Here is a 23,696-nt window from a genome sequence, read left to right as displayed (position 1 = left end):
TAAGTATGCAATATGGTTGGGTTTTTTTTTTAAATGACAAGTGACTGTCTTTATTAGCTAGCATCCATTGATATCCTGAATCTATGTCCCGGTCCGTCAAAGGCTAGCATCCATCAAAGTCCCAAAGTTGTTCCAGTAAAAGCAGGTGAGCTCTCATCCAATTGCTATATTACTCAAATGACCAAGCAAACAGCAGGAGCAGCAATGCAGAAGGTGGCTGAAAGCTGCTCCTGCTGGACCAGATCCTGCTGCCCTTCACCATGGGGATGGTGCCTGCCTGTGCAGGCACATTGTACCCAGCCCAGGAGAGGCTCCCTGTCCCAGTGTGACCAGGGCAGATGGCAACTGATGTCTTTGGTTTCCTTGGAAAATACAAGTGCTCCAAGTCATGCAGCTACTCCAGACTCATCAGCTGTGAGAAGGCAAGCTTTGGTCTATGTTGACCACATTTCATATTTTCATACCCAAACCTTTTGATCACTGTACAGAAGATGTCCCATGAACAGGCCTAGACTTCACCTGCCTTAAGGACTCTGGACACCAGCCATACAACTGGGATTTTCAAAGAGTATGCAGGAAGCAGGGGCCCAAGTGGATTTCCCACCTCTACCCTGTAGGAGATACTCAGCTTGCTGCCCATGGAGCATGGCCTCATTCTTGAAATACTATATTGAAAGCTATTTAGGCACCTGTTTTAAGAGAGATTCTTGGGCCAGGAGATAAAGAAGAGCTGTTATTGGCTGTAAGGTAAGTGCTTGTTCATTTATTGACTTTACGTTAAATCCTGTCCATCCTCCTCAGGCAATTACCCTGAAACCAATGTAACTGTCGGCAAAATAAAGCAGTTGGATTTTGGCCCTCTTTAGAAGACAAAGACCATAAATCTAGCTGCCAGCACAAATTCGGTTGCTAAACCCAGGGATTTTCCTGAGGGAAAAACACAGTAAAGATCTGTGGCATAGAACTAGGGAAATGGATGGGCAGAAAGGAAAGGAAATTTAACTTCATTTAACTCTGATACTTATTGTTAGGGTAGATATTCAACTGGAAATCAGTAAACCATTTGTTCTCAGCTTTGCCAGTGATTCCCTCTCTGACCTTGGTGATAATCCTTAAACACTCACCACCTCTCTCAAAGCTGTGGTTAGATATAATTGTGTGTGGCTTTGAGATTGAGCAACAAGGTACACCAGTGAGTGCAAGTTACTATGTTTAAAAAAAGTGGATAATGGTGATAAAACGTCTTAGTGAAAAGCTATGAAAACAGTACAGTAAGCAATGTGACAAAGGAAGAGGTTTTTTTCAGGTTTTTCACCTCTAGTTTCTTTTCCTTTTTTGAACAATATATCTTAATCCTGCTCTATGGATGTAGCATGAGAGTTATGTGTGCAGGAGTCTGAAATCACTTTGTTTCTAGTTTTCTTTCATACATTCAGTAATATAAATAACTGAAGAGGATATTTCTTAATCCATAAAACAAAGTGACATCATAATTTATTAGTACAGAAGACATAGTTCATTGCTGTTAAGTGCCATAAAGAGCTGGAAATAGAGTAGTTTCTCAGAAGGCATTTCAAATACATCAAAGGAAAGATTTCCCTGCTGCTATTCTCAGCATGTGTAAGATCTTCTCCCAAGTACTTCAACATTTTGGTTATTCCCCCCCCTAAACTACTCTGCAGCATTCAAAAGCATCTTTGTTGGTGATTTCCCCAACATCTGATGCCTTCTTCCTGCCTGCCCTGCTCCTCCCAATGCTTTGCTCCTGTCATTTGCTGGAACTGACTCCTCTATGGGAAGGAAAATAAAAAAAATACATAGCCAAATGGTGGGGACAGGACTGGCTGCCCCATTTATGCTGTTCCCACTGATGTTGGTGGGGCAGCAGCACAAGCCCATGTGTCCTCATGGTGACCCTGTAACAGTGGGGACATGGAGCTGCACGCACAGAGGAAGGATTTCAGTGGCCCTGATGCAGCTCCAGGCTCATAGGAGGGCAATGCATCAGGTTGTATGCACTTGGGCCCCAGATCAGCAAAGCATTTAAGCATCTGCTTACCCCTAAGCTTTTGAGTAATTCCTCTGGCATGAGCTAAGCACAGGCATGGTGGCAGCCTCCTGCTTCCTTCAGTCTTCCCTTGTGAGGACGCATGCACTGCGGCCCAGTTGAACGCATGGCTGCTGGCATTGCCTCCGGCACTGGACTGCTCACCACTCACCTCTTCTTGCTCTCTCCTATGCACAGGCCTCATATTAGCTGTCTAACTGCAGACAGCAGTCCTGCTGGCCCCTCCGTGAGTGAACCCCTGGAGAGTACCACCAGTGTCCAAGAGACTCTGCCAGGACTGGATTCAGTTGCAGAAAAATTTTAGAGTATTCCAGGAAAAAAACAACACTTCTGTGGTGTGCTGTCCCCAAGCATCACCATGAGGTAACATATGGACAAAGTGCAGTGATCACGTGTCTAAAATAAGACCTCTTAGGTAACTGGGTTTGTGTGTGTGGCAGGGTTTTGGTAGCCAGGGTTGGGGGGGAGAAGGTGGGAGGGAGGAGGGGAGAAGAAAGGTCTACAGACGGTGGCCCCTGTGAGAAGCTTCTCGAAGCTCCCCTGGCTCCAAGTCAGACCCGCCTCCAGCCAAAGCTGAGCCAAGTAGTGACAGTGGCCATGCGTCTGCAATAATGTATTTAAGAAGGGGAACCTGTGAGGAGGATTTGGAGTTGTGAGGAAGCATTGCAAGGAGGATACTGATGCAAACACTGAGCTCAGTGGAAGAAAGGAGGAGGAAGGGGGAGGGGCACCAGAGCTGAGACCACCTCTGCAGCCCATGGAGGTCACCAGTGGAGCAGATGCCAACGTGCAGCCTGTGGAGGACCCCACACCGGAGCAGGTGGCTGCACCTGAAGAAGGCTGGGACTCTGTGAGAAGAAGCCCCTGTTATTGTATTTCAGCTCTGTGATGACTGCAACACGTTGGCATGACCCATGCTGGAGCATCTTAGAAAGAGCTGCAGCTGTAGGAAGGACTCATGTCAGAGAAGATCATGGAAGACTGTCTCTGTGAGAGGGACTCCATGCTGGAGCAGGTGAAGAGTGTGAGGAGTCCTCCCCCTGAGGAGCAAGGAGCAGCAAGACTGATAGCCTCCCCACATTCCCTGCCCCCCTGTGCCACTGGGGGAGAAGGGGGTAGAGAATGGGAGCAAAGCTGAGCTCAGGAAGAAGGGAAGGGTGGAAAGAGGTGTTTTTAAGATGTGGTAATGCTTCTCATTGTCCTACTCTGTTAAGTGTTGCTGTTAGTGTCTGAATTAAATTGATGTTCTTTGTCTTTTGCCTGTGACCATAATGTGTGAATCTGTCCTTATCTCCATTCGAGTCTTTTGCTTTATTTTCTCCTTCCCATTCCTAAGGGGGAAGTAGTGAGTGTGCAGCTGCAGTGCTCAGTTGCCCTCTGGGCTCAAACCACAACAGTAGCATAAACACGCATCCTAGTATGGATAACTTGCACCCCTGGAAACTCACTTCAGTGCATGTTCAGTTCCATGCACTACCAGTACCAGTGCAGAAGCACCAAGTCCTCATCACTGGTCCCTGTTTGCCTCATCATAAAATATGCCTAACTGCTTTTGCAACTTTTGGGAAGAGACAGGATTCCTTTTGGCTCCCCAGGATATTAACTTTAATTTTTATTTGTGTTAATTTCATACTTTCCATGGACATATTCAACTTCCTCCCACTGAAATACACCTATTTAATCTGATTCAGCTGGTATATGAAACATGCCCATTGTGTGCATGGTGCTGCGTGGGTTCAAGGTACATTTTGCATGCCAGTAATCCCCAGGAGAGCCAAGGGTGATGAGCTCCTACCTGCCCGCTCACTGTGCACATAGGCACAGGCACTTGGTTGCTCCGGGCTCCCTGGTGAGACAGATTTCCCTCCTATTCATCAGCTGATGATGCAAACTTTCTGCATGCTATTTACCTGTCCAGCTCCTCCACAAACATGCATACACGTGTGTGCTCACACCTATGTAGCCCTAGTGGCACGCATGCTCAGATGTGTGCGCGTAGCCAGTTCCCTGTGCAGAGCTGGTGCCTGCACGTTGGCAGTTCACTACCCCCCTTGAATCCCCCTCTTCTCTGAGCTATATGTGGCATTTCGAAGCTCTGACAATCTGCTCCAAATGTTTTCCATATTTGTTCAGCCTCCTTGATTCAAATACCAGGAACAACTCAGCCAGCACAAAGAGAAGCTTTGGGGGCAAAAAACCCCACACCCCCACCAGCGTGCACACACACACACACACACACACACACACACACACGGAAACCTAAAGTTCATCAGGATGGGAAAGGAGAATGAGAAGAAATGCCAGCACAGCACGCCCCTGAATAACCAGACCCAGACAGGGAAGACACCCAAAGAGAAGAAAAGCACTGACTCGAGCAACATGGAGTCCGCAATGAAGAAGAAGCAGAAGAAAACCAAGGGGGATCCCAAAACTGGACAGGAGGAGGAATCCCACACTTGTGGCTGCCGTTTCCCACTGCTGTTTGCTTTGTTGCAGCTGGCATTAGGCATCTCTGTAACAGTGCTGGGCTTCCTTATGGCAGGCATCAGTTCTTCTCTGCTAGTCAGAGACACTCCATATTGGTCTGGGATAATTGTAAGCATAAAGTCTGTTTCTCCATAAAGTGCCTTTGCCAACACTAATGCAAGCTGCATGATGCTCCACTTTAGACTAACCAACTGCATGCACAACACCATTTGAGTTATGCTAGCTATAAATATTCCTGGTATTAAATGTCTGGGTATACTTTCCCAAGGAAACTGCTCCTGCAGAATAACACACTCTTTCGTATTCTGCCCTGAAATATCCAACAGACCTTAAATAAAATACAGGGTTGCTGTTCACTAGATGTATGTATTAGCTTGTGCTTTGCAGTGAAGTCCTGCCTGGTGATGCTGAAAAAAAATATTACTTATGCTGCTGTCTTCCCTCTTTCCCCACCAAACCATAACAATCAGTTTTAGAAGTGAGAGCATAACTCTATAACTTGAAACTTTTAGCCGGATGCATTGATGATATGGAGAGGAGAAAAAATTGCTGTCTTTTGAGCTTCCTTGCTGTGCTGTGCTGAGGAACAGCTGCGATTTAACCCCTTTCCTGCCCGCCGTTCCCTGACTTTTCCCCACTGGAGGGAGAGATTGCATGTGGCCGAGGGGAGGGGGACAGTGCTGGTGGATGGGTAACGTGTCAGGGAAAGGGAGCCCATCCCAGGGCCGGCTGGTGGCTCCTGCCAAGTCATGAATAATTTCAAGTGACATGCCAGCCTCACGGTACAGGCTGGCGGTGACAGGGTAAAGGGCATGGTCCTCCCAGGTCTAAATAGGAGGTATTGATGGTGGAGAAGGCTGCCTCTGCAGAGATGTGGGGACGAGATGTTAGGGTCTTGGTGCTGTGCACAGTGTGGCCCTGCTTGGGGACGTGTTGTTTGCCTGTGGAGAGACAGGGTCAGTGATTATGAGCCTGGGACCTGCCATGAATGCAATTGAGTATGCAGGTTTTTTTTTCCCTAAGCAGACTTCAGGAAAATATATACTGACATTTTAGCACAGTTTTGGGAGGTGTTAGATTAAGAACTCCCAGCAAATAAATTTGTGTTTAGGTATTTAAAGAAAAGATTTCTCTAAACAGCTATGAGAACATCTCCCATAAATGTAATTCCTTGCCAGTCAGAGGATTGTCTGAACACCTGAACTGTTTGGGGTTTGCTATATTAACCATGCTGGGTAACCCTCCAAAGAGTGGAAAGAGCAGGACCTCACCTCACCCTTTTTGTTTCTCTTCTGACTGAAGAGATATCTAAGAGTTTAGCAATGTTTCACAGAGCGAGAGCCTGCCCTTGCTCAGGAGGAGAACTTCCTCCTGAGATTTTTGCTGTTACAAACCAGGGGAGAGTACGGATTATAAAATAGCAGCATGTCACATTTTCAGTCCTCCTGTTTATTTGGGGATTCTGGAGGTCAGATTATTTCTTCTTCAGGCAGCACTTGTAGCATCCCAGGTTTGAAATAGCTTTTTCACTAGAAAAAGTTGACACACAAAGACTGGAGAAAGAGTGAGCTGGACTGAATTAGCGTATGACCAAGGATGTGAGAAAAGCCCAAGTGAATGTCATCAGCGTCCAATCAGCATCCAAGACATATGTCTCATCTCCTTTGGGGAGGTCTGGAACCCCACCAAAGTCACTACTTTTTGAAGATCAAGGTCTAGCCCCTCTCATTTTTACAGCAGCTACCAGCAGTAGTGACATTTAGATGCCCACATGAGGCAAAGCTCAGTCACTTTCAGAGTTCCCCCCTAGAAAACAGGCAAAACTCATTGTGTGCTTTCATGAGCTAATCTCCAACTCAAAGCAAAACAACTCTTAGTGTGGTGGTCACAATTTGCACTCACCAGCAAGCCAGGATAACCACTGGGTGAACAGATCTCCTGGGGCTGTGCTGGCTGTGGGGGTCAGGGCTTTATTTGCTTCATGCTACAGGGTGTCCCGGCTGTTGGGAAGACCAATGCACCCTGTGGGCTGCAAGTAGAGACCTGTGGAGAGGTGTTAGTGTGCCTACGGTTTGAGTCAGAGGTGAGACTTACCTTGGGGATTGTGGTGCGATGTTGAGCCACTGGCATATTCAAGTGCGGCTTGATTCCTCCCTGGCTCAAAATGGCTTTTGGTGCCCCCATGCTTTCTCTTAGGGTGATGGCAAGGACTGTGTGCTTGAGGCCTGTGGCCAGGCAGGCTCCTAGGGAATGATACTCATTTCCTGCACCCTCAGCTAAAAGCAGAAGGGAAAGAGGAGTCTGATGCCAGCAGAGAGGGTGGCAAAAGGGAAACCAGTGCTAGAAAGGAGACGTTGAAGCGGTGGCCCCAGAGCCTCCCAGCAAGAGAACACCTGTGGAACACTAGCCATGGCTGATGCACCATGGGAGTAATGCAAAGCATATGTTTGAGAGGCAAAATGCAGGAGGTACAGTATGATGCTGCATTTACTTAGTTCATGTGCTGTGATGTCTCCATGGAGGTACTTGGTGCCCACTAGGACATGAGACAGAGATGGCCAGGAGCTGCTGAGCTGGAGTTTCTGGGTGTGCAGGTCACAGGGTGCTGCTGATGAGCTGTGGCAGGGAGTGTGCTGAGGACTGGCCTCCAGAGAGCTGTGGGAAACTGGTCCTTGAAGGAGGACCTTTGGCTAGGGCAACATATGTGTGGCTGGACCTCCTATGGGCTGGCTCTTGGGTTACTGTGGGAGGCTGCATGAGGGCATATAGGTAGGGGATGGATGACCCACATGCTGCTCAAGAACAAACCTCATGACAGAAAATGACTTCCCAAAAGTCATTTATTCATACAGAAATGAGCAACAGAACAGAAAGATGTGGTGTAAAATACCAGAGCATATTTGTTTTAGTACTACTCAAGTGCTCTTTCTAAAGGACTTGATTAGTATTCAGAATCAAGAACTTAAAAAAATCTATTATCGAGACCTTTTTAGCAACATTAGAGATAATGGGCAAAGCTCATTCCTAGTGTTACTCCTTTGGAATTATACCAGGGCTGGATTTGACCCCACAGTTGTTAATGCAGGATGACAGAAAAATGAAGGAAAATTGCTAATGTGTTAAATAGACCTTGACAAATGAAAGATTTTTTTTTCTTCTTTATTAGTGGTTTCTTGCTGAAAATCAAGTGCTTTCGTACATTACCATGAATGAAAAGGAACTTATTTAGAGAAGCAGCTAGAGTAAAATGCTACCAAGAAAAACCATACAAGGCAGTCTGAATTAAACCAGTTCAAAACCTGACCACCTAGGTATGTGAGGATAGCACAGGCCAGGGATTGAGTTCCCCATCCTGTGGAATAAATGTGGGCAGCGATCCACTAACAGGGAGCAGAGGAGCCCTCTGACACTGAAGGGGTCCCCCCTGAGGAGTGCCTGGCACTGGCCCTTCCCTCCTGTAGCTCCTGCAGAAGGAAACAGTAAAGCTCACATTGCATCAGAAGGGTTTCACCATGAAACCCAGATAAAATCTGGTAGTTTGAAATGCATTTCAGATTAAATACATGGGAATTAGTCAGAAACCAAAGGTAAGGTTTATGGACAGAAACCATGGAGCCTACATGATGTAGCATTTCTGCTTCAGCTTCAGCAACCTATTCCCTGTAAAATACCCCTGCTGCATTGTTCACAACAGGCAAATAAATGCAATTAAAACCAGTGAGGGTGGTATTTGTTTCACCTACCTATAGCCATCTACAGTCCAGGTCAGAAGCAGTTGCTCAGCTCCTCTGTGAGACCTGTCCTGAGCAGCTGAAACTGCAGGCTGGACCACCCTGTCAGTCTCTTCCTTTTGGCTGTTTTAACAGAGCTTGGACAAACTCTTCACAGATCCAACCAGGAGTGCGGGACGCTTTTTTTTTTTTTTCTTTTCTTTTTTTTTTTCCCCATTTGTCTTGCCATCAGTTGGCTGCTTAGCTTTAGGCAAGTTATTTAACCTTGCTGAGATTTTGTTATTTCCCCTGTAAAGTGGGGTTAATAATGGCTATCCATCACCCCTTGCTTTCAGATCCTTGGATGAAAAGTCTTGCAGAAGCAGTAGATATTAATGGTATCCTTTTCATTCTTTTTCGTTAGCTTGTGGCCTTTTGACACCTAGAAGAAGAAAAGATGTCTTTCTCCTTGAAAAATCTGCTCTTAGATTATTTCCACTGTGATCAAAAGGAGAGAGTATCAGAGTTCTTGCAGGCAAGCTCTCTTTCAGCCCCATTTTGCAGACTCGGGCAGTTAAGAAAGTTACAGAAATCCTCATCAGAAATTATTATGCAGGATGTTTATTATTTCTGTCAAAGATATTTTAAATCCATATATATGTATAGATTTACATAAAATTACAATTTTAAAAAACATTTTTTTTTAATTTGTTTCTCAAGGAGCTTAAGGCAGCAACCATAGCTCCAGTTGTCATTTATTTTATTTCAAAAATGTCTCAAAAGATCTGCCACAGGCTGAGCCCCCAGCCCAGGAGCTCTGATGCTTCTCCCTGCTCAGGCCCTTCAGGGACACATTTCTCCAGGTTTTTCCCCAGGCCAGAGGGTCCCTGAGCTTTACCCAAGGGATAACCCTGACTTGTTGCTTTTTGGCATTATCATTCAAGCACTGGCCTCTCTGCCCTGGTGGAGTGAGGCTGATGCAGGGCTTTGTGGTGCAACAGGCAGGCAGACTTCTAACTGAAAAAGCAATTTAATTATTTTTCCTGGAGTCAGAAATGTTTATGTCTCTTTAAGTTTTTATACTTTTTAAAAAGAACCTTTAAAAAATTTAAGCCAAAACCTTCATCAAAGAAAATAAATTCTTTGCTTTGAGCATCTCACAGACAAGGATAGGTGAGACAAATGAAGATTCCACTATAGCTGGAAAACCCAGTTGTGAAGGACAGTTTGCAGGAGACAAGGGGTGAGAGAGAGTGCTTTGTATGGCAGCAGTAGGGAATGGCGCCTATGCTAAGTACAACATGGATAGCAAACAGACAGGACTATCTCTCAACGCTGTGTATCCCTATTAGATGTTGGTAATTGAGATGTTTCTTTAATTGATGAACTTCTGCATGAAAGCCTGACTCAGATGGTGGGTCCTGCCACTGACTCAACACGTGCTTATGGGCTGGTAAACCAGAGTGCCAAAATCAATAGCTCTGCCTGTTAACAGGCAGTGCTGACCCAGCCTTTGCCTCTTCAGCTTGTCAAGGTTTGTGTCGTTTTGTGGATAGAAGGACAGGAAGTCAGTGTGGCAAGCTTCCTGCACCCAATACCCTCTGGCTTGTACAGGTCTTGGCAAAGATGCTTTGACATTCCTAGCTCCCAGGGAAGCAGCAATGGCCCCTAAAATTAAGCTGAACTTTTGAAATGGAAGAAGATGGCAACAGGAAGAGGCCAGGGGTTGGGATTTTAATTCTAAAAATGGGTACAATGATGGTGATTTGTATAACTGTTAAGGAGAACCTTTGAGAATGTTGTTGTGAGACAGAAGCTGAAAAGATGAAGCACTGGATGCAAGCATCTGGGGAAAAAAGAATGGTATCATGCTATAAAGCTATATAAATTAGAAATTGGGGTTAAATGTGTCCTGATGACTAGTTGGGGTTGTTTAGACCTGTGCCGCTTTGGAACAGAAGAGATATGCTGTACCTATCCTATAGCTATTCCTATAAAGTAGATGGTTTCCCTGTCTCAGTGTAACAAAACAATTCAAGGGCCAAATTGCCTCTGACAATTTCCACCCAGATGAGGCTCTGTAGCTCTTTCCACCTAAGAGACTTTATGCAGATGGTCTCTCACATGATCAAATGAAACAAACTTGTACAGGTAAACCTTTGTCAGCCTCCTTGCCTTTCTTTCAGGATTCTCCTACCTGATGGATGTAACATTTTTCTATGAAGCTCTGGGTGCACAGTGGTGGCCCTGCCAAGCGTCAGAAAACTGCTTTATACATGAGGCAACCTTTTAATCTTCCTCAAAAGGGTCAATAATTGGAAAGCATCCCCAGCTAGAGCAAGAGGCAACCTATCTCCTTCCATACTGATATGGGGGATGATCGACTATCTAAAAAAAAAAAACGAACCCTGAAGTGTGTTCTCTTTTAAAGCCTGAAGGGAGAGAAACACTTCCTTGTTAGCTATGGCTGCTTGTTGTTTTTATCTGTTGTTGCTTTTGACACCTTTTCCTGCAGCAATTGTGGTGGTGTCTTTTAGTCAGGCTTTACCTCCTAAACTGCCTTGCTGGGTTTTTTACCTGCTATTAGGGAAACCAATATTTATTTTTAATAGAAGATGACACTTAAAACCTGGTGCTGTCAAAGCAGCTAATGGAAATTATAGTCATACAGACATCTGGTTTTTATACAAGCTAGGTTCAGTTAGCCATGGACAAACATCAAAAGGTTTGAGGGAGGACTGCTTCAAGAAGAGCCTCCAAGTTTAGGTATTTAATGGAACCTTCTCCAAAGTATGTGAAACTCTGGATGGTAGGCAATAAGGTACACTGCATGAAATATGCTATGGTGAGATTTCCAGTGCTTATTTATAGCCATATATGTATGTAGCACCAGAGCTGTATTCTTCAGAACCTGTTGCCATTAAATCTCATAATTTTCTAAGAGTAACTACTTACTGATGCCTGATTAACCGAAACCCATACTTTTATTTTGATCAGGTTGAAAACCTTGATGGGAAAATGTTCTGAAAGAATGGTTGAGATGATAGCTGCACACCAGAAGTCTGTGTGATACCTGGTCAAGTGCTGATCTAATCCTGGACACCTCTGTGGTTTAGCCCCCTGGTCAAATTACAGCCTCAGAGGGAAGGAGGGAGGAAATCAGAGTTCCTGGCTGGATTATGTTTGTGCAAAAAGCCTAGGTAAGATTTGGTGAGAGAGATTGTTCAAACAGGTTTCCTCAGCCTAGGTAACCTTATGACAGTAGACATGATTGCTTCATAGTCATGGACACTTCTCAAACCGGAGTCATCTTCATGTAGCACTTTTAGGCATGCTACACTTCTCATGTTGCAAACCACTGCTGGATTTGGGACCTTTTAATGCTTTTTTGTTGTTGTTCATTCATGTGTTTGATTGCCCACCACTATATTTCTGACTTAAGAGCCGCAATGGACTGCTACTGCAGCTCCCAGCTTTATAAGTGATGGTAGCCTTGGCAGTACTTTGCCAAGGGAATTAAATTTAACCATAGCACAAACGACCATTTTCACTGCTGAGCAACTGACCTAGACAGCAAAGATCATTACAGAAAAATATGGTTTCATTTGATTATGGATGTTCTTGCAGAGTTTTGATTACTTTGCAGAATTTAAAAGAAGGTTGTGTGTCTGTCACAGTGTGTTATTGCATGGTTTGAAGAGACCTGTAGTAAAGACATCATTATTTTATTCTGTAGGTGGGGGAGGGATGATCAGTTATCATGGGATCTTATGTCTGTTAAGAGAATGATTTCCTAGATGATGATGGGCTTTGCCTGCAACCACAGTGTACATATTTACTATTATTATTATTATTATTATTACAGCTATTATTTATGGAAATAATTTATATGCAACTACACTTTCCTTAAATCTAACAAAACATCTATAAGAGGAGAAACCATTAAGGTGCAATATCTCTGTGTGGCAGACTGGCTTCTTTTACATATGGTTGTGAGAGGCTGACCCAGGGCTCATGAAAGCTAGCAATGAAAGCTGCCTGTAGCACTTGCTTTCATTGCTGTTTCCTCAAACCTCATAAAGCAAATGAACATTTGTGTTGCTGACTGCAACAGCCTGTACAGATGTCTGGCATCAGACATGATCCTGGTTCATCATGGCAAAGTCAACAAGAACATCTTGCATCAGTCTCTGTCCAGTGGGATTGTTAAATTGAGGATAACATGGCTTCCCCAAATGTGTGGAGGGGAGCTAAGCCTTGCCATACCTGATAAGGAGGGTGAGCTGTCAAGCCAAGTATCACATCTGAGGGTAAGCCAGAGACTTCAGAGATAGTTACAAGACAAAATTTCTTTACCCTTGTCCCTACAAACAGAAAGATCCATAGTGTCTTGAAGTGAGAAACTATTAAATAACTTGTCCATAATGGAAATTTCTTCCTAATTCTGTTAATAGCAGTTTTTCCCCTGAATTTTGAGCATTTTTTACATTCTTATTAAAAAGAAAGAGTCCACCTGTGGCTCTCAGCAATGCTGTGTGGCATTGCACTGCCTATATTTCAGAGTTACTCTCCTCCAACATGTTTGCTTTCTGTCCCTAAAGGTTGTTGCAGGAGGTTCTTGCCTCAAGGCCCCATATAAAGAACAGATGAGTTATTCTATGTCTTTGTGACTGTAGCATTTGTCTTGTGATGGGGTCTAGACACAAGATGCTCCTTTGAACCATGTTTTTGTCTCCTTCCTTCATTTCTTGATGGATGTTTCCAACTCTCCTGCTTTACCAATCTCATGTGCCAGTGTTTCCAAGACACTCTGGGTAGTAAGTGCTTTGCTGGAGAAATAGAGCAACACTGGGGCTAAAATTGTAGCAGTAACAAAGGAAAAACCAGTTTCGCAAATAAACAAGGGAGAGATGCAGACAGACTAGAACAATCTGTGGTTTTGAAATCTGTTAGGATGAAGCAAGCCACATTAATATGTCAGTGTGCAAAGATAATGAACACAAATCACAACAAAAATTTGTGCCTTACATGTTCATATTTCCCCCAATTACATACATTGCATAACCATCTTCATCACTACCATGTGGTGTGCTTGTGCCTCTTGTACACCTTGTGCTTAGTCCTTGCAGGACCAGGTGTGAGTGAACCGTAGGGAGGTGGGAATGGGGAGAGTGGCTCCCTTGCCCGGAGCCTCGTGATCCTCGCTGGGTGGCAATGTCTATGGGCTATGTCAAAACACCCTTCTGCATCGCCATCTATGTTTATTCCTGGTGAAGAGGATGAGTGTGTTTTTCTCACCTGTGACATTTTGAAGAAGTGTAATAAGTTTAGCCAGAGGGACACAGTTGGCTGGTGCAGGAGGATGCCAGCACTGTGTTGTGCAGTGTGTGAGCCTACCATGCTTTGGTAGCAGCTGGAGCTCTTTGGCACAATAAGATAGGCCAAAATAAAGCTGGTGGTGAGGCAAAGCTTGAGATCAATTTTCTTCTTTACTGCTTGAGTTCTGGTTTTAAGATCATTGAGCTATGTAAAGGCATGCTCCTTGCAAGTGCTGAATGTGCTTTGCAGTATGATTGCAGTCTCACTGTTAAACCATCTATTTTGCAGCAGCATCTGAGGCTCCAGGCTGTGAGAAACAGTTGTGCTAGCCAGTGAGCACATACAGGGAGAGTTGGTTTGCCGAAGTCCTGAAGAGCCAAGGACCGCATGCTAGATCTCTGTGGGTGCAGGGATCCTAACAGGCGAATCAACTGGGACCCACTTCCAAATGCAGTTGGGATTGGGTCCCGTTCCTGTTGATATCCATAGGATCTTAATTCAGTTCTCATGACAACAGGCTCTAGCCCTTTTTTGAGGTGGGGGCAACACAGAAATATATAATTCAAAACCGATCTATTAATAATGTATTAATGCATAAAATAGAAGCGTAAAGCTGTTTTCTCTATAAATGTTCTGCACTTCTGCTTGCTCCAGTGAGTGAATTTGTCTTTAAAGAACTGAAATGTAAACCATGTATAGGTCATAATTTCATAATTTTCAGCAACATTATTTTTTTACTGTCACTTACAAAAATACACATCTCTGGTTAAAAAAAAAAAAAACCAAACAACAAAGTTGGTATATTGTTATAAAAGAAATATTTGAGCATTCTGAAATATCCTGGCCAAGACTTGCCATAATCTAGACCTAGTGTAATCTTTTATAAATGCCTCTCTACAAATGTGCCTCTTCAAGTATCCCTGAGTATATTATTTAAATCCTAAAGGAACTTTAGAAAGTGTGTGCAGGAATGGAAATCCTTTTAAATTATAGTCTTTTGTATGGGAAGCTTTCTGAAGAGGAAGGTCTGATCCAGCCGCACAGAAAGTTGGCAGGGTTTTTGCTGTATGAGGCACTTGATGGTAGACAGAAAATTCCATCACTGATATCTGACTCTGCCCTCAGAAATCAATGCAGCTGTGTTGGCTTTCTGTGGGAAAACAGGAATGGAAGTGGGAGAGCGGGCACAATCCCATGATGTCTCATGGGAATAACCTGGAGGCAAATCTGGGCCTTGCTTTACTCAAGTGTAAATGCCCACTACTGTAGCTCAAGCAAAGCAAATTTAATTTATTGTTCAGAACAAAACCCTTCAGGACCAGATCCTGAAAATATTCAGGTCTAGCTTTGATGTGAGTAGCCCTGTTGATTTCACATGAATTTGGTGATGTAACATTAAGCATTTTTTTTTAGTTCTCGATGCAGGTTCTTTCCTTCAGCCACTGCTGCCACTGGGGGAGTTTATAATTTGGATATTACTAGAAATATGATCTCCTTAAGATTTAAATTTTATGGACATGTTAATTGAATTAAAAGATTAATATACAGTGTAAGGGACCAAAGACATAGGTGATTAATCCTGAGAAATAAACCATGGTTGAGTCACATAGAAGCACTATTGAGTAAAAAATCCCCAGCACTGAAGGACCTTTGACAATAAATCTTGTTTTTCCCCTGGCAATCCTGTCAGCTATGGCTGTCAACAGTAAAAAGATGAAAACAAATAAATTGGAGGCCATAAGTCATAGGACCAGAATATAAATACATATGACACAGAAAGGAGTAAATAATGCTGACACTTTCTTTAGAAATGTTCTCAGGCAATACTTCCTGTTCATGTCCTACTGAAATGACATGAAATAAAACTTTATGGGAAGAAGTGTTGTTAATCATACAGGTTCTTGAGGGACATGACTATCTGTGTGTTGAGAGGCCCATCCTTTACTGGGCTGCTGTTTAGTGCCTTGCAACAGCAATGCAAATATAAATAAAAGTTTGGTATTTTATGCATCGGAGCGTAGAAGAAATGTGTTTAACCATTGCTGTGTAAAAGAAGAGTTATGTATTTTTCACTGCAGGTCAAGCAGTACCCTATGGAGCTGGAAATCTGGATGTGAACAGCACTGCCAGAATACGCAGGGAGCAGGCAAGGACAGGGCTATGAAGGAGCCCCACACTCCTGCAGGCATCTCCATGGGACTACGAGTCCCACGCCTGAGCAAAGGCTACTCACACCTGGGTCTGGCCTGAAAGGGCAAATCCCACTGCTCTGGGAAAGCAGAAAGCCTCAAATTAATGAGAAGCCTAAGAAAACCCCAAAGTAAAATAAAGGGGGGAAAAAATACAGATTCTTGCTGTAGTCAGTGAGAATTTAATAGCTGTCATTTAGAATCAAGATGCTCCTAGCACAGGTCCGAAGGCTTGCTCCCAGACCAATGTGAAGACAAGCCTTAACACCTTTGAAAGTATGTTGGCTGATCTCAGCTGAGGTCCCCACTAAGACTCATCACACCTGGACCTTTTTAAAAAGATGTATATGACATGGCATTTAGAAATGCATGCATGCCATTGACTCACCTGTTTTTCCAAGGCAACCCAAACATGCATGGATTCCTCCAAGCACAGCTCCAGCTGCCAATAATGCCTTGTCCTTCTGTGGGCACAGTGAGGACTCCTGTCATTCCCTGATCCAGCTCTGGCAGCCCCACGGGAAGGTACCCACTCTAGGAAAGGTTGAAAGCCTATGCTATAAACTGTGCTGCTTCTTATCCAGTGACAGCTATGGTTACCAATTTACAGCCTGCACTGGTGACATAAAAGCCCTGTCAGGACACAGTGATACATAGGATGGTGGTCTTTGGTCTTGCAAGCCCAACTTCATAAGCCTTCTGCTCCTTTTTGATAGTTAGTTACATGGACAAAAACTAGAAACACATCCTAGAGGCTATTGTTGGAATGTGTCTTTGTAGGTGTGCTTCAAAAAATCCTGCAGAGTAAGTTTTTTTTCCCTTGGTTTCTGTAAAGTGAAGGTTAAAGCTCTTTCCTTCTCACAAGTGCATCCACACATGTGAGGCTTTTACATGCATGGCTGCAGTCCCTACTTAGATGACTTCACTTACACACCGCTCCTTGAGTTACAGGCCTGCTAACACAGAAAGGTGTTTTCACTTGGAAAAAAAAATATTTTTGTCCTTTTTTTTTTTTTTTTTTTTAGCTTTGACGAATTTTACAACTCTTTCCTTGCAGGTCTGTGTGGTGTCCTTAGTGGCATTTGTTATGCTTTGTATTTCTTACCAACCTGATGAGAAGACGTGTGTGCAGTTCACAGTAAAGGTACCTTGACCTTTTTAAAATTTCTTTTTCTTCTCATGTTGTTAAATATAATCAGAAAAGTTGATACTGGAGATATTTTAAGACCATGTGAAAAGAAGTGAAAATGCACCTGAAATGCAAGAATGGTTTTCTGGTATTTTCTAGGCAGCTAAGGAAGAAATGGTAGCCTATAAAGGAGAAATTCTAATGACAAATATTTCAAATCAGAACAAGATACTATTTATTTGCCATGTTTTAAGAATATCAAAGAGATTCAGATAAACAAAGGTGGAATAATTTGGGAAGTGTTTAGTGAAAGATTGAGGGTTACTGATTAAGTAGAGATATTCATAGAGAACTGCATAAGAAGTAGGGTGGCATAAAATAGGTCCACTTAAATCAAGTTTTAATTTTTAATGTGTTCTAAGAAGCATCTCAGCATCTTCCCAGCAGTTTTGCTCCTTACCATGAAATAAGAAACTGCATGGGCACAGGCATATTTAAAAGTGGCTGGAAATGTCTACCTGCCTGCCTTCACAGTCAGGGAGAGAGAGGCCATACCTGAGCAGCCGTGTCTCAGCACATGGTGCCTTGTGTTGGGGTCGGGCATTAGCAAACATGGGAAAGTGTTAGCAAACTGTGGGGACAAATATTGATCCACAAAGAGATTCCTCTGCAAACATCTTGTGAGAATAATAAGCTATTTGGAAATTGCCTTATGTCCCCACGCATCTCTGTTCACCTCTGAAGAGCTGTAAGAGCTGCCTGTGTATTTGGATTCTGAGACTTCCTTCCCTTTAGGTATACAACAGGCAAACTCTTGCTTACTGTATTTGGAGTGTAGCTTCAGTTGTGGATTTCATGTTATTTTGTCCTGACTTTGGATAGAAGTTGGCAGGTAAATAAAATACCTGACAAAGGAGAATCAGGCACATCATGTAGTCTTGGCTTAATAGATCATTTATTAGGGATGCCTGATTCTCTCTTCTGCTGGTCTGAATTCTGGGACTTTCAGCCAGTCCACTAGGACTTCTACATCACAGAAAAATTTTCATCCCTCAGAGAAGAGGAACAGTCACCAATGTTTGTCCATTTTCCATTTTCCCCATCAAATACATTTGCACCATCTTTTGGTAATGCCATTGTAATGCCATTGGCTTATGAATTACTGCATCTTTGGAGAGGGTCCATTGGTCAGTAGCACTCTGGTTTCTGTGCACTTTATATAAGGAGGTGTTTCGATTTTCCAACTTCACCTTTCCTATGGACATTTACCTTGAAAACTGCAGGGGTAAAGTAATTGCATTTAATAAGACCCACCCTCATTTTGAAGCTGCCCTTGGTTTAAGGCTTCAGGGGAAGTAATTAAATTTAATAGTAGCCAAGTCTTGGAAACAAAGATCTTGCTGTAAGAATTTGGTGATATGGGGGAGAAACTGTATATAGTGTTTTAAGATCTGCAATAAGCCCAAATATTTATTTTTTTCAAGCTGGCAACTGAATGGGAAGATTGATCCACACTGTAGATATAAGACAAATATACCAGGAGTGTGAATTTTATCAAGACATACACACTTGGAGTTTCAAGGTCATAAATAGCACTTTCATATTGATAGTTTGTTTGCAGTATTGAGGTTAAAAGAGAGAGAAAGGGAGAAGCCGCCGTTTAAAATAACAGATTCCCATCCATGCCATGTGACTGACAGATAAGGTGCCAAGAAAAAGAAATGTTTTTACAGTACTGAACAGAATGAAAAATGCTATTTTGGCTAAACAGAGAATATGATTTTAATATAAATTCACACACATTTTGTATGCAGCACAGCAACTGCCAGTTCCAGCTATCAAAATCAAGGGAGGTCCATATGGTTTGGTATCCAAAGGTCTCAGGTGCAATCTGGAGTGACAAAGGCTCTGAGTTGCTGCCAGTTTCCATGCATTTGTGGGGGTGGACTCTGCAGAGCTACCCTTGATAAAAGCCACCCTATTTTATAGCTGCCACTGGTGTAAGGAGTAGTGGGGTGACAAGCAGATCCTTGTCTTTCTCATGTCATAGCACTGGGAAATGAAAGGCACTTGCTGCTTTTTCACACCTTTGAAAGACTTCTGCACGTTTATGGGACAAGTTTTTAAAGGAGATTGAGCATAGGATGTACTTTCTCATGGAGATCTGCATTCCTGCTCCACAGTAGGACCTGGGAGGCTGGCTGTATTAGGGCCACAAGTGGGAGATCAGCCACCTCACTGCCTGATTTGCAAGTATAAATCAGATTTGTTTGGGTATGCAAACTAAGAGTCGGAAATAACACATGAACAAAGTTTCAAAACCACCTACTTCTCGGCACAGCCTGGGATAAAATGTCAGCCGAAGACTCAGTCTGCTCATCTTTGCTTCAATTTATCTCATCTGATGACTGTAAGTTTAACCAATGCAAGTACGACAGTAGAGGAAGATGCTTCCTCCCTCCCTATAAAGCTTCTGACTGTATAGAGACACAGATTTCTTGGCGCTCTCATCAGGTTTTAAAATTGCAAGACAATACTCACATAAAATATGCAAGGCAGAATAGCTAGTTCTTGAGATGACCTACTGAACTTTGCATCACCAGGGAGTTATAGCTGTCTTGTAATCTTTGAAGCACACTATGTCCAGATAGTACATTGAATGCATGTGAAGTACGTGTGCATGCATTTGTTCTGTGTTCCTCACTCTCTGTGTAGCTGGAAAAAGAGTGTTTTTTCTTTTTTCCTGCCTTTCAGCTGATGTATTTTCTCCTGAGCGCCCTGGGTCTGGTTGCCTGTGTTTTGGCAGTGGCTTTTGCTGCACACCATTATTTGCAGATGACAAAATTTACCTGCAATACCATCCTTAAGTCCTGCCAGTGCCGACTGGACACAGCAGACCCCCTCAGCAGGACCTTCATCTACGAGGACGCAGCTGACTGTGACAGCCTCACCAGCATGCTCAACCTGTACTTACTCCTGCAGATGGTTCTCAACCTGATCGCAGCCCTGGTGTGTCTATCATCATGCTTTGTGATGTGGAAACACAGATACCAGGTCTTCTATGTGGGTGTTCGGTTCTACCCTTTAACTGCTACTGAAGGCCAGTGACAGAAAGTATGGGGTCTGGGCTGGCAGAGGGTTGTTGTCAGGGAATGGAAAATATCAGTGCTGCCACCATAGACACCATGGATGGATAGATGTTTATAAGGTTTTTGACAAGGGAAGACATTCACACAGTTTTAATGGAATGTATTTTTCAACCATTTTAAAAGCATTTCATGTGGCTGCTCTTGAAAAAGGTCTCTTGTGAGATTATGTAGAGGTCACAGACTCCTAAAGATGCAGCTGTACAAATATGCACCAAAGATCTTTAATAGCCATAGACAAAATGAGAACTTAAAAAAACATTTGGGAACTCATCTGCAGGGCTACAGCCATTAAGAAATAGGGTCTGTTTCCATTGCTGATAGATATCTGTTCTTGCCTTCAGAGAAGCTATATCAATTTCTACCAGATAAGGATCTGGTCCAAACTGCTTAATTATAATTATTCTGATCATGCTTAGGGAATATATTGTCTCTTGGATGCTCTGGGTATAATCGCTGCTAAACTGATGGGGATTTACCATACGGAAAAATAATACGTAAGGTCAAGACCTCTTCAAATGCAGGTTGAGACCAACAGCAAAGTGAACATATTGATGACTGTCATATAAAATATACATAAGATTTTTCAGAGAGACTATTGATATAGGTTACCTAATCCAGTTGTTCATAAACAACAATATGAGTGGGTTGACTAATGGTGATTTGGTGGGCCCTGCTTGAGACCCCAGACAGATTTCTGAAGTATGAGTGCTCGGCACTTTGTGAGAAGAGATGAATTTAAGAAACCTTGAGTTGCACTTCTGAAGTGGAAGATCCTAAATCACTAGACACGTTGAAAATTATGTTGACATTGCTGTAATTGCAGACTCCCAAACTTGGCGTCTAGCCAGTTCCACCAATTATACTCTAAGCACAAAAGGCCAAATGCATTTTTGGTGTAACTCCTCTGAAGACAATCAGTCTTATACACCAGCAGTGGAGCTGAGCCAACAGCCCTGAAAGATATATCCCTGCAACAGTGAATGTTTTTAAAATGGGGTGGAGAGAGGGAAACAAGATGAGACTGCCAGTCTCTCAAAGACATCGTTTATAATGATGAGGGAAAAAGAATAATGATTTCTTAACAAGCAGCACAGAATAACAAACTGCTTTCAAACCAAGCTTTTTCACCCTGAAAGTGTAGCCCTAGAAGTGGTTTACATCATATTAGCCTTATACCGAGAGAAGTATGTTGGGTTTGTCCCTTGAACTGTCATTTCCACTTGCACAGCATGGAATTCTAAATGCAGGAGCAATTCTGAATAGGCAGCATTTTGCACTGCCTGCCAATACAGATGGGTGCAAGGGCAAGGCAGCTGGTGCTCACACCCTGCCATGCCTACGGATTTCCTGATCCCAGACAGAGCGAGGGTGGCTCTAAGGTGGGGTGGAGCAATCACATGCCAGAAAAACTGTGGCATAATCATTAGCAAGAAGGAAGAAAATAAAATCTCTTTAAGGCTTCAAGGAAGCAAAACCGTTCTGTTTCTGCAGCAAAATTAGCCACCAGGAAGACAAAAAAACAGTCTGGCAAAATGCTAGTTATCTAAGTAGGTCTACTCCTACCCAAAAACTGTCTTCCATGTGGTGATCACACATCAACCCAGGGCTCACCCTGGCATACCTCTGGGGTCAGAAGATGACAGCATATTTAAGTCTCCTGTGGTGCATCTAAAGCACTGCTTGGTGTACGTGCTCAAGTTTTTGTCATGGAAAGTTCTTCTAGAGTAGACGTAGTATCACCAAGGTGCTATCTGCAAAACTGCAAAGTAAGGAGCTTCAGAAAATCAACATTTTTGAGACCAGCTTCCAAATGGCCTTTTTTATGCACCTAAAAATAACAGTCACTAGTAATCATGGCTGCAGGACTCATTTGCAAGGGTGTCCATTTGCTTGTTTGCTTGTTTACGTGTTGCCACACATCCAAAGTCCTAAGCCTGGCTCCCAGGCGTGCTCAGAGCAAGCTGAGACAGTAGTGGATTGTGTGGGCAGGTTGGCAATGTAAGACCTGGCTGCCAGCATCGGTGGGGCCGTCTGTGCAGTGGTGGGAACCAGCCCGTTTCCCCTGAATCTGGCAGAGCATGCTGCAAGCAGCGCCCCTGGACCTCTGCCAGGGCCAGCCTACTGTACGGGATGGATCCATAGGGGTGCCTCTCACCTGCTGCTTGTACTCAGATGTTGGTATGTCCCCCATCCGTCATGTGACTCCAGCTGTGCTTCCTGTGGAAACATAGGGTGGAGGATACACCTTCCTCCCATATACACAACACTTGCTGTGCCTGCTCCTCCCTCCTGCCAAAAATGTGGGCTCTCCTCTCCACAAAGAAGATACCAAGAAGCAGGAAAGGGACTAAGAGGAGGATGAATAACAGCTGAGCTTTGGGGCTCCCTCCTGCTCTCACCACTAGGCGTTGCGCCCCAATGGCTGGTGAAGCAAGAGGAAGGCTCCTCTGGTAGAGCAGGGCATGCCTCCCACCCTACCCTTTCCAAAGTGCCCTTGTTGTTCAGAAGATAACTTGATCTGTGCTGCATGCAGGCTGGCAGCAGCAAGCTGTTGTGGGAAACAGCTGGCTGGCCCTGGACAAGCGCCATTTTCACCAGAGCCAGGCTTTTGTCTCCTTAATCTTTTGACCACAGCCTCTACCACATATTTTCACTCCCTGTCTCCCATCACCTCCCAACTGCTGGGCTCCTGGAGGCCAGCCCCTGTTAGATTTGGTTGAGCTTGTGTTGCCTGGCCTCTGCCTACTCACCCCCGAGCTTAAATTTGCTCTAGAGCACAAAAGACGCAATGGTGATGATCACAGAGTCACTGCAAATGCCTTCAGTGCGGCGATGGGGAGAAGAGAGATGTGGATAAGAGATCCTGCTCCACTTAGCAAGCTGTGCACCTCCATAACAGCGCACTCTCTGCCTTGAGACACCGAGCCACCATTGCTCAAGTTTGGTTCACTAATCAGCACATTGCAGCTTAACCCTTTGCTTGTGAAGAAAGCGATATTCATTATATATTCTGTTGGTGTTTTAATGCTTAATGAATAACTATGGGGCATTTTGATCTAGTAAAGCCCAACTTCTGTATTTCTTCTTCATGTATCTCAAGAGCATGAAATCAAAACAGTAGAGATGGGGAAACTGACATGGTAGTGTTTGGAAACATTTTCCCCCTGGGTATGGTTTTACAACATATATTTTGCTTGGATCAAGAACTTTGGAAAGTACTAATTAAAGGATTTTCACCTACCACAGCATATTCAGACAGCTCGCAGCATTTTCCTGGTGTCAGAGTCCATAGGGACTGCACCAGGAGAAAGACAGGGATTAAAACACCCAGAAAGGACAGAGGTGTTGAAGAAAAAAATATTTTTTTGTTAAGTCCTGGAAATTTATTCTCTGGGTGAATTCTGCAGAAAGGGGTAAGATTAAACCACTATGGACACACAAAATTTGTGAAGGGCTAGATGTAATTTACTCTCACAAACACAGGTGCATTCTCATTTGCACCCTGGCAACTTTACACTGTTTTCCCAGTGTAAAGGGGTTGTAAAGATAGCATCAATCATTTTTGCACCTACTTTATGGCCATTTTACACTACTAAAAGGGCCCTTTGTGTAAATGAGAACTCAAGCTCTGGAGAATTTAATAGA

The 23,696-nt window shown here is 43.6% G+C and overlaps 1 protein-coding gene across 2 annotated transcripts; it reads left to right on the top strand.

Annotated features, from left to right (window-relative positions):
* The first annotated feature begins 1,252 nt into the window (after positions 1-1,252).
* SSPN (sarcospan) lies at positions 1,253-23,127 on the top strand. 2 transcript variants are annotated; one of them, XM_026866777.1, is made up of 3 exons: positions 1,253-1,271; positions 16,831-16,917; positions 19,657-23,127. In XM_026866777.1, exons 2-3 carry the CDS (start codon positions 16,861-16,863, stop codon positions 20,008-20,010), a joined length of 411 nt encoding a protein of 136 aa, XP_026722578.1. In that variant the 5' UTR covers positions 1,253-1,271; positions 16,831-16,860; the 3' UTR covers positions 20,011-23,127. The 2 variants fall into 2 exon arrangements, with proteins under 2 accessions (XP_026722578.1, XP_026722570.1); XM_026866769.1 differs by lacking the exon at positions 1,253-1,271 and adding an exon at positions 4,212-4,663.
* The last annotated feature ends 569 nt before the right edge of the window (positions 23,128-23,696 follow it).

This window comes from Athene cunicularia (genome assembly GCF_003259725.1).
Source record: "Athene cunicularia isolate RWA chromosome 1 unlocalized genomic scaffold, athCun1 chr1_part2, whole genome shotgun sequence".
Classification (NCBI taxonomy): Eukaryota; Metazoa; Chordata; class Aves; order Strigiformes; family Strigidae; genus Athene; species Athene cunicularia.
Note: the sequence above shows the minus strand (reverse complement) of the source record. Positions and strands in the feature narration are given on the sequence as shown.